Source organism: Tauraco erythrolophus, chromosome 1 (genome assembly GCF_009769465.1).
Source record: "Tauraco erythrolophus isolate bTauEry1 chromosome 1, bTauEry1.pri, whole genome shotgun sequence".
NCBI classification, from domain to species: domain Eukaryota; kingdom Metazoa; phylum Chordata; class Aves; order Musophagiformes; family Musophagidae; genus Tauraco; species Tauraco erythrolophus.
Window position 1 is genome coordinate 110291760 of NC_141465.1, and position 16150 is coordinate 110307909.

A 16150-nucleotide genomic window follows, 5' to 3' on the forward strand; every position below is an offset into this window, starting at 1 on the left:
TTTAGTAAGTAATGTTTGAAGAGCCCTTGGAGATTCTTGAGTGGACTATCAATTTGCTTTATTAATTCCCAGAACACTGTTTGGCTTGCTGGATCCCAAAAGAAAAATGCCATTTGGGAGCATATTCTTAGCTAACTGTCTTTCAATTATACAGTCATACTTTATTGATCTTACTGAGAAAAGCATGTCTAGCAATACAGCACTCTGGCTGGACTCCGAGCTCCTTTCTCTTTTAAGGAGGTTTTACATGATGAAGTCTCCTGTGAAGCACACAGTTAATTTTCATACTGCACAGTCTCCCACTGGAATATTGTTGTGGGTAGCCCCAGCAGACAGTTAAGCATCAACGTAGTCTGGGAAAAGTGCACAGCAGCAGATTATACAGCCATGTACGCTTTTTAATTCTTTCTTAACACCAAAATATGGAAGATGAGACTAAGTATGTGCATTTCGTGACACTAGTACTTTTTCAATGTGAATATTTCTTGCTGCCACATTTTATAGGTGATTATTTCTTGCACAGAGGTATGTCCTTACCTTCTTTTTTTATCATCATTTACTTACTTTGTTGGCTTTTCCTTCCGAAACTTTCCCATGTGAATAACATATTCTTCTATTTCATTTTTCCCATCATTTTAAAGCTATTTTTAAAAGTACTGCCCTGAAACTTTATTGCAGTGACACTGAAAATTCCCGCAACCAACTTTTGATGACACTCATATATTTCCTACTATCCTAAGCTGAGTATGCAACAAACATTTATAAGATGTATTTTTAAAAAACGTTTTTCAGTCGTTTTAAGACTTGAATTTCAGCATATCATATATTTGGCAGACAATCACTTATGTTTTCAAACGTCATACTAGCAACATGTTAACTGGAAAATTAATTTTATCCTAATGTATAAAGGTGAAAATTATTAATCAGAAAAACTAACAATTTTAATTTAAGTAATTTCTATAGTTTGTTAAAGAATACACAGTAATCATGACAAAAGATAAGAAGAACCGTGAACTTACACCACTGTAGCAATTTTAAAACTACACTTACTTATGACCCAAGTGTTTAAGAAAATATCCAAGGACCTTCAAAGCTTGCACCCATATACTTTCACTTTTGGAAGCCAATAATTTATAAATTACTCTAAAAAAGAAAAAAGAAATTCAAAAAGTTTTTTCAGTTTATTACTAAACATCACATATGTAGATTGCATTTCACTGAACAGGAATATTTCTTAATAAATAAAACTATTAAAAAAAGCAATTTACACAAAATGGAAGGATATACTGAAAACACCAAGCACAGTTTAAGAGTTTGATTATTAATTCTTTAGGTTAAGAGACTTGGTGTCTTTTGGTTCAGTTCAATGTTTAATAACACAAAGTGACAACTTCTTCTCATACTTCTACCCTGGAACAATCAGGCAAAAGACAGTTTGAGCAGTTGAAGCTTAAGACAAGAGAAGCAGACTGGAGCACATAAGGTCACATCTTGGAGTTTCTTGGAGTACCTGGAGGCTACTGAAAATCTTTAATTCTTAAAAACCCTATTCGATATCCTTTCTACACAGGATAGGGTACCTGCATTTAATCATAAAATGTTTATACTGAGATCTCATCCCATATACACCTATGAAGTCGCACCACTATTGCATCAAAATTTGAAGCAGAAAAAAAACACACTCTGTTTTTAAATCCTTGATTAAAAAGGCCTCACAATTTAACTAATTTAATTTAGTTAAATTTTAACTTAGTTAATGAATATGATTGGTTTAAGCACAAATTCTACAGTCTTTCAAAAAGGAAACCAGTCTTGTTTTGAAGACACCAAGAGACAGGAAACATTATCCTTCCCTAGACTATTCTTCAACAAATTTTTAAATTTGTATTTTAGTTTCCCATTTGAATTAGCTGAGCTTCAGCTTTTAGCCATTCTTTTTAGTCTTTCTCCATTAAAGAGCACTTTAGCAGACAATATCTTCCTCTTTTGAAAGGACTTGCACCATTATCAAATGAACTCTGAGGCTTTTGCGATCTGATAACCTTAAATGTTTTAATTCTATGCAATTCTCATTTTTTCAACATAGACTTTTAAACACAGAGACTGCACTGATCAAACAGTTCTGATATTGGTACCACAAATGTTACACAAAGATGTCTTCAATTCTCTAAATCAGTCTTACCCTTCTTCAAAAAGGAATAGGATTCTGTCTGAATACAGACAACTATAGGCAGAAAACAAAGTCCTAACTGTGAGCACAATGAGTCTTCTCTTCAACTAGCATTGTCATTCAAATAGTTTTAAATACAAAGATCTTAGTAATTTGGCAAAACAAAGCTTGAATTTAGCAGATAGCAGATTTTTTTTCCCCCTCCTCTGTTTTACAAGCTCCTTGCATTTTCCAAAGTATTTTCAGAATGGCACAAAATAAAATTATATAGCAAATATTAAATTATTAATATGGAAATTATTAATCTCTGAAAAAAATGCATTACCAAATTAGGCATAAGATAACAACAAAAATACTGTTTTTCTGGGAATTATCAGTTATTAATTTTACTGTCAAACTGATAAACATATGAATTCCACAGATATCTTTTTCATCTTTTCAGAGAGAATTTGAGAGGTTAGGGCATGATTTCTCTTGTTTTCTCCTTCTTCCCTCTAGATCATGTTAAATATCTGAAGAAAGAATATTCAAAATTATTCTGAGATAGGTACTTGGCATTTTGATGCACCTTTTTAATTACACATTCTATTTGAGATTGAGAAGCAAGTACAACAGTACATTTACCTCCAAATATCATAATGATAAACTTAAGCAGAAAATTTTTCCTCCAAGCTATCAAAACCACTCTGTTTTTGACAAAAAATATAGCCTAAGTTAAAAATTGTAGATTGAAAGATCAGGAAGTGTAACATTTATGTGAAAAAGAAGCAATCTGGAGAGTGATGATACCAGAACTACTTGTAAGATATTTTCTCACTTCGCTGTCTTACCGTATCCCATTTCTCTGATCAAAGGCAGGTATCATGGATGCTGGATGTTCGGACATTAGTGCCACTAGCAGCTGCAGCACATCATGAATATTTTCATCCTGCATGACAAGCATCAATGTTATTCTACAAACTAACCTCAACAAGAGGCTACTCATAGAGCTGGTAAAATTGGTTACAGTGAGAGACAGATAATTACAGAAATGTACCTCATGCATTGTTAATAAGTAATTTAATATACTTTGCAGTTCATCTTCTTTCACTCCTCGATCCTAAAAAAAAAAAAAAAAAGGAAGGGCGTTATTCAGAGAAAATACATTCAAGTCTGGCGCAAGAAAAACTTGGACCAAGCCACTAAATTCTACAATTTTTTTTTCTATTTAAACTCAAAACATTAAATTCTGTCTTTCATTCCATTGCTTTTCCTTCTCACATTGACAATTCAAAACAGCATGAAGTCAGCCTTCCATTCCTGCTAGAATGGATTCTTCTAGTGTGGGCCCTCAGATCCTATAAACTATTACTGCCACTTCTCCCATCCCTGACATTGAACAGAAAAATAGGAGGAATAAGACAGGCCAGAAAATAGTGGTTTTCAGTCTAATCTCAAATGACAGACTATACCTCCAAGACTAGCATTCTGCTACAACAGAGAGAAAGAGTCCTAGTTCTGTAGTGTCATATACTATTTCTGCAAGTACATTTAATAAAATATATATGCCATAGTTTGGTGAGGTTAATAAGAAATATTGTACAGATTTACTACCTTTATGTTGATCAGAAGTATGTGCACGAACACTAAAATTAATCAGAAACATACTTGACAGGTATTACATATTTTCAACTATGAAAGATCCTATTATATGTATATAATAGATCTCAATGTTTTCCATCTGCAATAGACTGCTTTACCTTCAATATAAGTTGTTTCAAAAACAGCAGCATAAATGCCCTTAGTGATATAATTTCTTTCTGTGAGGGCCGAGGACCATCTGGAAGAAGTAAAATATACCACTTAAAAATATAAACTGATTCCTTGAACTACAGCTTCTTAAGGAAATCACAGTTCCTAAAACAGATTTAGTATTCTGTTCATTATATAAAAGTTCATATTTGCAAATGACACGATTTATAACCCTTAAGAATCACACAACACTAATATACATAAGCTTAAGTGATGTTTCATTTTGAAAAAAAATCCATATATATATATATATATGTCGGGTATTTAAAAACAAACAAACAAACAAAACCACAGGAAGATGAAAGGTAGTAATCAGGCCTACTCTCACACAACTAAACTAAGGTATATGTTCTGTAGGTGTCTTCATATGAGTCAGGAGTTTCAAATCCCCATATAAGCAACAACTCTCTCTGTTGACTAGATCTACTCAACTACTCAATGTCAGTGCCCAGTTCGGGACAAAAATTATTAGTTCTATGGATTACATTGAGTTGAATTCCACTGAAGACAATCGGAGTTTAAACACCTAGTACAAGCTACACTGTGGACATGTAAACTTAAAAGGGTCTGAATACAAAGTTGAATCTCACCTAAAATATGTAATAACAACTTGCAATAACTAAGCCAATATGGTAAATATTATCTGAATGAAATACAACAGAGAAAGGATTCATAGAATCATAGAATGGTTAGGGCTGGAAGGGACCTTCAAAGATCATCTAGTCCAACCCCCCTGCAAGGAACAGGGATATCTCCAACTAGATCAGGTTGCTCAGAGCCTCGTCCAACCTGGCCTTGAACGTCTCCAGGGATGGAGCATCCACCACCTCTCTGGGCAACCTGTTCCAGTGTTCTACAACTCTCATAGTAAAAAATTTTTTCCTAATATCCAACCTGAATCTACCTCCCTCTATTTTAAAACCATTACCCCTTGTCCTATCACAACTGGCCCTCCTGAACAGCCTCTCCCCATCTTTCTTGTAGGCCCCCTTGAGGTACTGGAAGACCGCTATAAGGTCACCCCGGAGCCTCCTCTTCTCCAGGCTGAACAGCCCCAACTCTTTCAGCCTGTCCTCATAGGAAAGGTGCTCCAGCCCTCTTATCATCTTCGTGGCCCTCCTCTGGACCCTCTCCAACTGGTCCCTGTCCTTCTTATGTTGGGGGCTCCAGAACTGGATGCAATACTCCAGGTGAGGTCTCACGAGGGCAGAGTAGAGGGGGAGAATCACCTCCCTCGACCTGCTGGCCACGCTCCTCTAATGATTAATGAAACATTGGTGGTGGCCACTACCTGTAGCAGAAACTGATGCTATTTAACCAAGAGAAACTACCATCTGAAGAAAAAGTTACATTTAAACCAGAAAAAAAACCCAAATCTGTAATCTATAATGCTTTAAGCAATTGTGCTTGAGGAAGTACATTAGGAAAGCAGAAGTACCTAACAAATTGAGTAAGAAACAGAACTTGAACAACTTTATTCACTTGAACCTTGCTTTATTCTACTTACCATTCTCCCTTTCATAAATAGTTAAGATTGAACTGGAAATTTCTTTGTTAAGTTTCTACTTTTCAAATAATGGGTGTCATAGACAGCCTTAAATTTTGCACAGTGAAAATAAATGCAGCCTAATTTACTTTTTCTTCAACCATTTCATCTTATGCTGATAAACACATATCAAAGCTTAGTACACTCAGTATCTCAGTATTATTTCCAATCCAGATGAATGCAACATTTTAACGAAGATTTTTTTTTGTAGTCTCTGGTGTCGCTGCTGTACACACAGTAATTCAACTTTGCAACAAGGACAAACCTGAAGGTAAGTTATATTTGTTTGACTAGCAGAAATAAAAAGAGTTTTCTTCCCTGTTTAGAGAGCAGATCTGGGTACTTGTCAAAAAGAAGCAAATAAATCTCAACCTCCTCTCATCATATGCAAAAACAGAAAGGATATTGTTGTAAAAAAATCTATCATATACGCTTTGAAGATATAGGAACAGTTCTATAGCCATACATTCTAAGGGCACCATGAAACATCTATTTCTCATTGTAGAAACAGGAGTCAGTTGGATTTTTTAGTACTAGCTGCAACTACATTAAAAATTGCATGTGTTTTTATGGCAATGGCATGCTTCTAGCCAACAGCTATTTTTTTCCCTAATTCAAATGCAGATTCAACTCTAAGCACATCACAGAAATCTGTTTATTCGCATACTCTCATCCCTCCTACACCTTACTGGGATTCAATATTGGATAATAAGTCAAAATCAGGTCTGAAAACTGAGGCATTTTGTCTTTTCTGGAAGACTGTAATTATGGAAACAGAAAACTAAAGCAATGGGGAGCTTTGCAAAGGATTTCAGTAAAACAAATTTTAAGGAAGGATTGCAAAGAAGATACCTCAAATTAACTGGGAACCTATTCAAAGATACCAGAGTTTCATACTTCTTATTCACATACCCACTAGTTTCTCTGGAGATGTGCAGGAACCTTGAAAATGGTTCTTCAACATGCAAAAGATACAAAAGGAGCTGTTGCTTGCAAGTTATTTGCTAAGCAGGCAAAATGATATTTTTTCTTTCAGTCCTCCAATAATATTTTTCCCTTGTATTTTGGTTGTGTCTTGAAGCTTCACTGCATTAGAATCAGAAAAGGAGACAGTCTCTGCCCAAAAGATTTTATTAGTTTGAAAAATTAAAAGACGACTGGCAGGGAAAAATAAGAGAGGCTGGAGAAATTGGAGGCTATGTAATCAGTAAACAGGTACAACCAGTGGAAGAAAGCACTGCAGCAATAGCAATGCAACAGTCAGCTGATACAGACTGATTGGAATTAAACTGGGAAGTTGTAAAGCTACATGAAACAGTTTTGCCACTATAATTGTTACGTCATGACACTTTTTGTCTTCATTACTAGTTGAAGATTTATTTAAAAAAAAAAAATCATTGACCAAACAATGGTATAATTTATGCTATAATTAAAAAAATATACATTATACATACATATACCGATGTAAAGAGAGACAAGTGGATCTTGTTTTTCAGCTCAAACATTGAAAAGTAGTTTTCTTTACTATTAATCTTTGTGCCCATCACTGGATATAGACAATTCACAGGCTGAGAGAGTTAGGGCTGTTCAGCCTGGAGAAGAGAAGGCTCTGGGGTGATCTTATAGCAGCCTTCCAGTACTTAAAGGGGGCCTACAGGAAAGCTGGAGAGGGACTTTTTCCAAGGGCATGTAGTGATAGGACAAGGGGCAATGGATTTAAACTGAAAGAGGGGAGATTTAGATTAGATATAAGGAAAAAATTCTTCCCTCTGAGGGTGGTGAGGCACTGGAAAAGGTTGCCCAGAGAAGTTGTAGATGCCCCATCCCTGGAAGTGTTTGAGACCAGGCTGGACGAGGCTTTGGGCAATGTGGTGTAGTGGAGGGTTTCCCTGCCCATGGCAGAGGGGTTGGAACGAGATGATCTTTGAGGTCCCTTCCAACACTAACCATTCTATGATTCTATGATTCTATAATTCAGTGTCATCATCACTCAGAAACTGATAAATAGCACTGCTAAAGATTAAATCCCAACCAAATCAACAACAAAGATAATCCTCTTAAGATCTCATACAGCAACCATAAGTCCTTAACACAAAATAGCAACATTCTTGTTAATTGGCAGAGAGAGAGGATGCCTCCCTTATCCCACACCAGGATGAGTCACTAAATCATTTCCTGCTTTTAGATTCTTTTTGTATGTATTTATTGCAGATAGCACATGATTTGCATCAGATTTTTTTAAATATACACCCATAATGAGAGTTAGCCAGCTTTATCCAGACAAAAATCAATGAAAAAAATTTATCCAATTCATCCCTGCAGTACAGAGCAATTATAGGAGCATAAACCAGAACTAATTTAGAGGGAATAAGTAAATATATTCACAGGGTAAAGTAAAATCAGTAATGCTGTAGAAAACTGATTGGGAGCTTTGAATAACAAAAATAATGATTCCTAATCCTGTCTTTGGAAAGAAAGGGTTGTGTTATCAGTTCTACCAGCAATCAAACACAACATTCTTCCATCTGGCTTTTTTATGTGTAAAACAATGATTTTTCTACTCCTTAAATTAATAAAACACGATACAGATAGCAGAATCTGATCTCCACACATGCATAGATAACATCACGTTATCTAGATCGCAGAAGGACCTACTTTATTTCTTACTGTTGCAAAGCTAATAAGAACCGAGTTTGACTCTAACTCAGCCATTGAAATAACTCTGTGCAACTTTTTCTATCCACAAAAAGAAATAACTAAATTATTTTTTTTTATTATTTTTCTGTTATTGCCTTCATTTTATGTTTTCTGATTACTGCACTATTGTTAGTCCATCAGTATTTTCAGAGAATACCATGCAGTTAGTAAGTAATTCCAATGAAGGTTTTTCAAGGCATAAATACCCTGGTGGGCTCTAAGAAGTTCTCTCTTAAATTTTCAGAAATTGTACGTCAATTAATTCAGCAAAACAGAGATTATTTAAGTGCATAAATGTTTTATTTTTATTTTAAAAGTTTAATAAAGATTATTAATTAATAAATTATAATAAATAATAAACAATTAGTAGACTTCCAAAGATGAAAATAAGAGTGCGTTTAAATTTTTCTTTGTCGATATTAAAAATATGCAAGTTTTGCTCCTTCTGAAAGACAACGACAGCTTGTGGGTTTTTTTTTAATTATCAGCCTAGTACATATTTTGAAAAGATGAGACATCGAAGAAGAACGAAGACTGGTAACATAGCACTACGACGTCTTTGGCAGCTTGAAGTGTTATCATTGAAATGCACCACCTACCATAGCAAGATAAAGAGTTAAATCTCTTCTCACTTACCCTCTTATTCATTCTCAAAATCCACAAAAGGAAATAATTATAGAAAAGTAGTAAAATAATTTAATATCATTTTTACTCAATTGCCTGCTTCACTGTATCTTTAGATGCTGCAACTGTTGGGTAACCATATGATCTTCTCCCACCTTCACATCTTACGCTGTATGATTTAACAAAATGCTAAAGGCATGCACGTGGCAAATAAAGAGAATAGCTACAACCATAGTTCAAGTGTAAAATGCAAAATACAATAAAGCTCAGGGATTCTTTCCTGTGGAAATTGGTTTGACTTTTTCTGTTCTTCCTGACATGTGAATTATTTCATAAGTTTACTTTTAACACGTTCTTAGTAAAACACAAGTCACTTTTGTCCTGCCACCTATTTATAACTGCTAATTGAAGAAAACCACAAACACAACACAAAAAGAGAAAGCAAAACTCATAATTTTAAACAGAAAACTTGCCAACACTATGTAGATCTATATCTAAAATGTAAAACCTACTAAGATTAATTACCAAGCAAGCTGATAAGCATACATTTTGAAAAAGTGTTTCTAACACTGCAGAAGGAAACAAAATAATATAAATTTAGTATACTGAAGAAATAAACGTTTGAAACAATAATGAAAGAGAAGATACAAAACCAAATTTGAAACAAATATTTGAACCTTTTAAATCATCTAAAACATTTACACCTCCTATTTTATAAGCTGAATAAATAAGCTGAATAAGCAGAAGCAAAAGGGAAACTTTCATTTTTAAGAAAACAGTGTTAGCCTAATGGGAAGCTTCAATATCGAGCTACTATGGCTTTAAACAATGTAACTGAACTGTCAGCACAGAAAACTCATCCACTTTGTGCTTTATTAAGACAGGCAAAGGCAATAAAATCCTGAGGCAGAGTAACAGTCTGAAAGCAATAGTAAATCAAACTACTAATATTAAAAAATGTTTCAGTATCTCTGCATAAAAAATGATATGCCTAGAAGACAAGAAAGCATCACACTACTAAAATGTCTGCATGAATAAGCTCAGTTTCTAATGCGACAGCAAATTATTTGAAGGCACTATAACACATTCATTGAAATTTTGGATATTAGCAAGATTTCCATTAAAGTCTTCTTCAGATCTGAAAAGGCTGATGTTAAGTAACCTTGGAGTTTCAGTTGTTTCTGATAAGGGAATATCATATGCAAGAAAATCTATGATTTTCTTGTATTATGACATTTTTCTGTTTCTTACAGTAAAATTACTGCTCACAGACAATGAGTCCTGTTCTTTCATTTTGAAATATCAAATGTCACTTAAAATTCAGCAGCTCTAAGATTCATATAATTGTATTTTTACAGCGTAAGTTTCTTACTTTTACAAACTTTCTTTTTCACATTATTCTACATTTTAACAAATTATAAACTTGCCACATACATGCGGCAGTAGTGGTTGTATGTAGGCTAATAAAAATCAACACAAAACCAAAATCCTAGAAAAGTTAACTTTTTTGAAATATTAGGATTGGTGAAATTATGAGATGATGAAAATAGAGGTGGAAAGAAAAAACATTAACCATATTAACTACAGCTACTTTTACTATTCTATGAGCCTCATCAGCCAGACCTGCATATCATATTGGCAGATTGCACTTAATGTTACAAGAGCAAGCAACTGGTGAAGAAAAGTGATGTAATATCCAGGTGATGAAACATTTTGAAAAGTTTTCAGGAATTTTATAAATTGAAAATAATTAATGTGAATTTGAAAAAAAAACCAAACCTAATATGAAATTAAATTCAGCAATCCACCACCTCAGCAATTATTACATTTCCACAGTCATTTGCTTGCAAATAAACACAGTCATTACAGCTGTATTAGTCAGAAGCAGAGGCTACTTGTGAAATAATAGAAAAAAAAGTCCTAGTGCTGATTGGCATGGAGAAAATTCCATAGCTATGCTCGATTTGCACATCCATTGCTGTCACTGGTCTTCCTCCCTGACAAGCCGACATTCGTCAACTCAACACAAGGAAACCATTTTTACAGACAGGAAAGAGAGTACCTCAAAATACTTTCTTATAGATGTATCAATTACATGGGACTTTGTGCAGTCTAAGCAACAGAGATGAAAGAAGAGGATAAGGAACAAGGAAGAAAGCTGAGATTAACATTTAGAAAAGGCAAGTTTAACTATCAATCTAATTAAAGAAAAAAAAGGAAAATTGAGGTGTAATGCATAGTAATACGTATTTTGAAAATGAGCATGGCCTCAGTTTATCAAATGCCTTCCCAACTACTGTGTGAAGGCATTATTAATTGTGGTTTTTATTGTCATACTGCTACACCAAACAACCAGTAATTCGCACTATCTGATTACCTTTCATGGACCTACCTGGTTGCCTTTCTGAGAAAACCAGAATATTGTCTGGAATTGACAGAAATACAAAGAGAATGTACTATACCCTTAAAACAGGTAAGAACGAAAGAAAAGATAGGGAAGTAAAACAGCCATATGTATGCTAATTTAGAGTTAATTGATTCATTTCTTATTCTTAATTTTGGGTCCTCGTGTACCCCATGCCTTCTGTTCAGATTTTGATGAATACATTATATATTTTTTTCTAGCTATTCAACTGGCATTACACATACAAATACTCAAAAAATACAGATAACTGCAGAGAGGCAGATCTGGGCAAGATAAAAAGCAAGCCATACCCCCTACAGAAAGAAATGTCACACTTTCCCCAAAAGAGCAAGCCTAGCCAGAGGGAGTCTGCAATACGCAATATATTTTCAAAGTGTTGTTAGGTACTAGCATCATGACACAGAAGAAAAGGGATTCTTTATTTAAGGAAAAAAAACCCACAAAAAAACCCCAAACTTACAGTCTCAAACCTATTGAGCAATTTTCCAAATCTCTAGGAGTAAATATGTTTGACACTTGGAAACTTTACCTCCCAACAGCTGGTCACTCAACAGTCATAAATACAATGTACATATTAGAAGCTGATCAGCTGAATTTTTAATATCCTAATTTCTCATGGAGCTCAGGTATGGTTCGCTTGTCTGATAGTAAAACTGTACGTATGCAGCATAACAGTGAAACCCTCAACAGAGTAGAGTTCTGAAAGCAGGAAGCTGGATAAAGTCAGTTCCAGGGTAGGACTCAGCTCAACCTAATTTCAGACATCTGCAGTGTAGTTGACAACACGTGAGACCAGCTTCTAACCTTCCACGGAAGTCAATGGAGATATAATCAACATAGCAAATGGGGTCTAGAAAGCAACTGCCTTTCAAACTAAATAGTTCTCAAGGCTCTGTTGAATAGGGGTAGGACACAGCTTCCCAGAACACACTTACTAGTATGATTTGACATGCCATAAGGTATCAAAAATATCTACACAGAACAAGCAGATTTGACACAGGATGCACAAGATACCTGCATCCTTCTGAAAGGCAGGTGGGATGCCACAAAGAGACTAAAAAGATCATAGAAATTCATATTCAGGCAACTGACTCCTGCATTCCACTATCTATAAGGAGCAGACATCTAGCTCAGATGGAGACACTTTCATTGTAGGTACCAAAAAAGAACTTAATTCCATTTTCGCAGAGGGAATCCAGAATCAGTGTAAGTGGAAAATCTATTTTATCACTGGCAAAAATTTCACACTAATTAAGTAACCACTGCAGTTAATTTTCATAATCTGGTATTACAAACTTTTCATTCAAATGAACAGACAACAGAAACATAGTGTGCTTTTGTTAGGTAATTTAAAAAGAAAAATTAATTATTGTATGAAGAATAGCATTCGTCTAATATTATACTATAAGAGAACTATAAATGAGGTCTCAGCTCCAACAGCAGCTCTTTCTGTGATTCTCAACAAATTACAACTTCACTGTCTATTAGGATACCTAATCTAGGATAAGAATTATTCCTACTATTTTCATTTATTAAAAAAAAAAAATTGAAGAAAAATCTTTTGCATACAGCTCACTTACAAATTAAGAATTATCCAATAACTTATATGTCATATATGTCACATTCTTAAATATGTGGATATGTGACAGCGCTAAAACATCCCCCAAGTATTCAATTTCTCAGCATGACAGTAATAGTTACAGAATAAAGATAATTAATAAGTTCTCCTATATCAATTAATTTTTAAGAGACTTTGAGCCAAATCCTCCCTGCTTTACACAAGTAGTCAGCTAAATGTAATGACATTACAGCTGGAGTGTATAGGATTAGAATGATTTGATGCTCTGGTTAATACACATCTGTTACACGCAGCGTTTAGCCTGTGTGTATTATTGTATTTTGTTGTTGCTGCCATTCAATGCTTCCTGAGCTAAGCTCATGACTATAGGCAAAGTTAAATCAATCTCTATTTTATAAAGCCAGAGAAAAAAATGTTGTTAAACTGGAAACAGCTTCAGAGATCTCAGCAGTGAGAACTGGAAGTTTCTACTCTGTTTTCAGTCACCTTCCACTACCAGTCATTCAAACCCCACAAAGCTTTCTGTAGCATATGAAATACAGTTAACATTCCTTTCTGTTACAGAACAAGAAAAATCAGTGATGTTAATATGTTTCCTGAAGTATGCCCACATAAGTATATGCTATGCAAACGAAGACTAGAGTTGGAATATTCTGGGAATACATACAAACATAAGGAATTATGTTATTATTAGAGGTGTATGACACACCAAAATACTTGCATAGTCCTGCCATTGACCACTGGTACTCATTATTGCATTACCTCCTTGTCTACAGATCCGAGAAACTTCCACACAATTTACATCATGAATCTTCCTATATAAGAAATGCTTATATTTTCTTTCTCACACATTGTACTTACCTAATCCTTTAGGAGTAATGCCACTGCTATCAGCAGGATTAACCACCCAGTAGTAGTATTTCAGTGTGTGCATTAACTGCAGCACTGTCCCTACTCTGCGTATAGTGTTATAGATCGTAGCAGTTCCAATGAATTCAGCTGACAAGTAGGTGTATAAAGACAGTTGCACCTGAAGAATGAAATAGTTATCCACATTAATGCAAGTTATATATTAATAACATATTTGTTGGGTTTTTAGGATTTACTTTAGATATGATATAAAACCCTAAAAAATAATAAAACAACTTTACTTAGAGTAAGGACTGAACTGACATCTGGAATGACCTCCAGAGTCCCTTCCAATCTAAATTTTCTATGATTCTATGATGTATGTCACAATAAAGATACTGGTTTGTTTTCTGTTTTGGCTTTTTATACTAAAAGTACATGTTATCAGATTTCAGGATCATGTCACTTTTCACTTTGGTCCACATTCCTTAACTGTGATTATTTAGGAAAACAATGAATTCATTATCACCAGAGACGAACAATAACTTTTTATAGTTTTTATCAAATCAAAATACATAATTTAAATTAAAAGTTTACATGAATGTGTAAAAAAAAAGATATCTTACCTTTTACTTACAACTAAAAATACATACTTTTTAACTTAATCTTTAGGAAAACAATGTAACACAGCCACTGACTGGGTTTCTGGAAACAGCCTTTTGATATAATTAGCCAGAACCTTAGGCAAGAATATAAGTGCTATTGCAAACTTAGAAAAGACATTGGAGAATACAGTTAAGCAGGGTATAGACTTCATGATCTAAAAATTCTTTGTTATTATCATGTTTTAAAATAAATTAAAAACTATGGTCTAAAATAATACTTGTAGGAGAGTCATTACATCATTCAAGTGTACGATTACCTTTGCAGGGGTATGTATCCAGATAGCAGGATTAAAAAGGATGTGATCACATAATTGCTTCAGTAGAGGTGCCCCGTGAGACAATCCATCCAAATATTTCGCAAATGATAAAAATTGTTCCAGAACTGCTCTGGTTATATGAACTCTAGATGACTGGAGAAAATAAGAAAGAACAAAGATAAAGAAAAACTTTCTTCCTTAATATACTTAGAGCAGAAATATGAAGTGATATTTTCACCAGGTTCATCTTTACTAAATACATGCAACCTCGTATGTTTTTACGTCATTGAACATGAAAGGAAGGTAAGAAAAAATATGAGTAACATATTTTCTAATAATATGAATGGTCTTTCTAATGTCTTAAACAGGTTAAAAATACTCATCAATAACTGAGGTTAAATACTTTGTTTGTTTGTTTTATTATAATGCAGTAAGGCTTCTACATTTTACAGCACAGTTCTCTTGAGAGCTTCATCTGACGTCCCTACCTCTTCTTCAGTTAATTATGTGTCTTACTGAAATTTGGGTTCTTAGTATGTAAACACACATTAGTGGTAGACTTGCTTTTGTTTCTTAAACTTAAACAGGTATTTGAAGGATTTGGGTACAAGGTTTCCTCAAATTTCAAGAGAGTCTTTCAGTTTCATAGCACATGCTATAAAATCACTGTTGAGACCTGCTCCTCTGCAGTAACATGGCATGCGGACTTTGACAAACTTCTTTATACACTAAGTTTACAACAGGAGCTGATAGGAAAAACCACTAAACATCCTTCCCCTTGCCTTCCCTAAAAAATGTTCCAATTACTTTTAATGCTGTAAGTACAGTCTGGAAACAGGCATATTTGTTATTTTTAGAAGTTAAGTCCATTTGTCAGCAATACAAGTTCAGCCTGGATGCTGAGTTTCCTTTGGCTTGTGCATCACAATTCACAATAGTCTGCAACTAATAAGGATAAAAATGTTATTTCAAAGTTCAAATAGTTAAAAAAAAAAGTTTTCTGTCCTCTCTGAAGTATTTGATCACATGCAAATGAACAACAGGTAATTTACAATTAATAAAATTGAGCCTAGCTAGGAAAAAAAAGGGTTTTTTACTGCCATGTGTCCCAACTGAATATAAGCATATACTGAAAGAATATAATACATTCTTTTGAAAAAAGTGCAGCTAAGGAGAATATAGCATAAAACTCCCCCGAAAACGGCATATGCTGTAAGAATTATGTTGTGACAGAAATCAATCAAAATCCTTTAAATGTTCACACTCCCTGAGTTTAATGATTGTAGCAAGTGTCAATTAGAATAGTACACAAACTTTTTTTTTAATTTCACATACAACATTCTAAATTGATGTATTCAATGTGTGTTAAACATAGCACTCTATTCAAGAGAAAGTGACTCCATGAGGTCTCACTAGGCTGCCTGTATATAACTTAGAGAAGGAGAGCTGACAGTTTTGTAAATTAATTCTGGTTGTGTCACAAGAAAATCTACCATTCAAAAAAAAAAAAAACCACCTTAGACTAGTTCTTCGACATTCTAAATCAC

At 34.2% G+C, this 16150-nt stretch overlaps 1 protein-coding gene across 7 annotated transcripts in view; it reads right to left on the reverse strand.

The window, feature by feature from the left end:
* The window catches only part of NBEA (neurobeachin), a 531270-nt gene that overhangs the window by 364308 nt on the left and 150812 nt on the right, over positions 1 to 16150 (reverse strand). For all 7 annotated transcript variants that reach the window (XM_086612868.1, XM_086612875.1, XM_086612851.1 and 4 more), the window contains exons 12-17: positions 14604 to 14756; positions 13694 to 13862; positions 3910 to 3989; positions 3207 to 3269; positions 3001 to 3098; positions 1051 to 1143 (exon numbers count right to left, since the gene is read on the reverse strand). In XM_086612868.1, coding sequence (XP_086468994.1) covers positions 1051 to 1143; positions 3001 to 3098; positions 3207 to 3269; positions 3910 to 3989; positions 13694 to 13862; positions 14604 to 14756 — 656 coding nt within the window. The remainder of the gene's footprint in view (positions 1 to 1050; positions 1144 to 3000; positions 3099 to 3206; positions 3270 to 3909; positions 3990 to 13693; positions 13863 to 14603; positions 14757 to 16150) is intronic.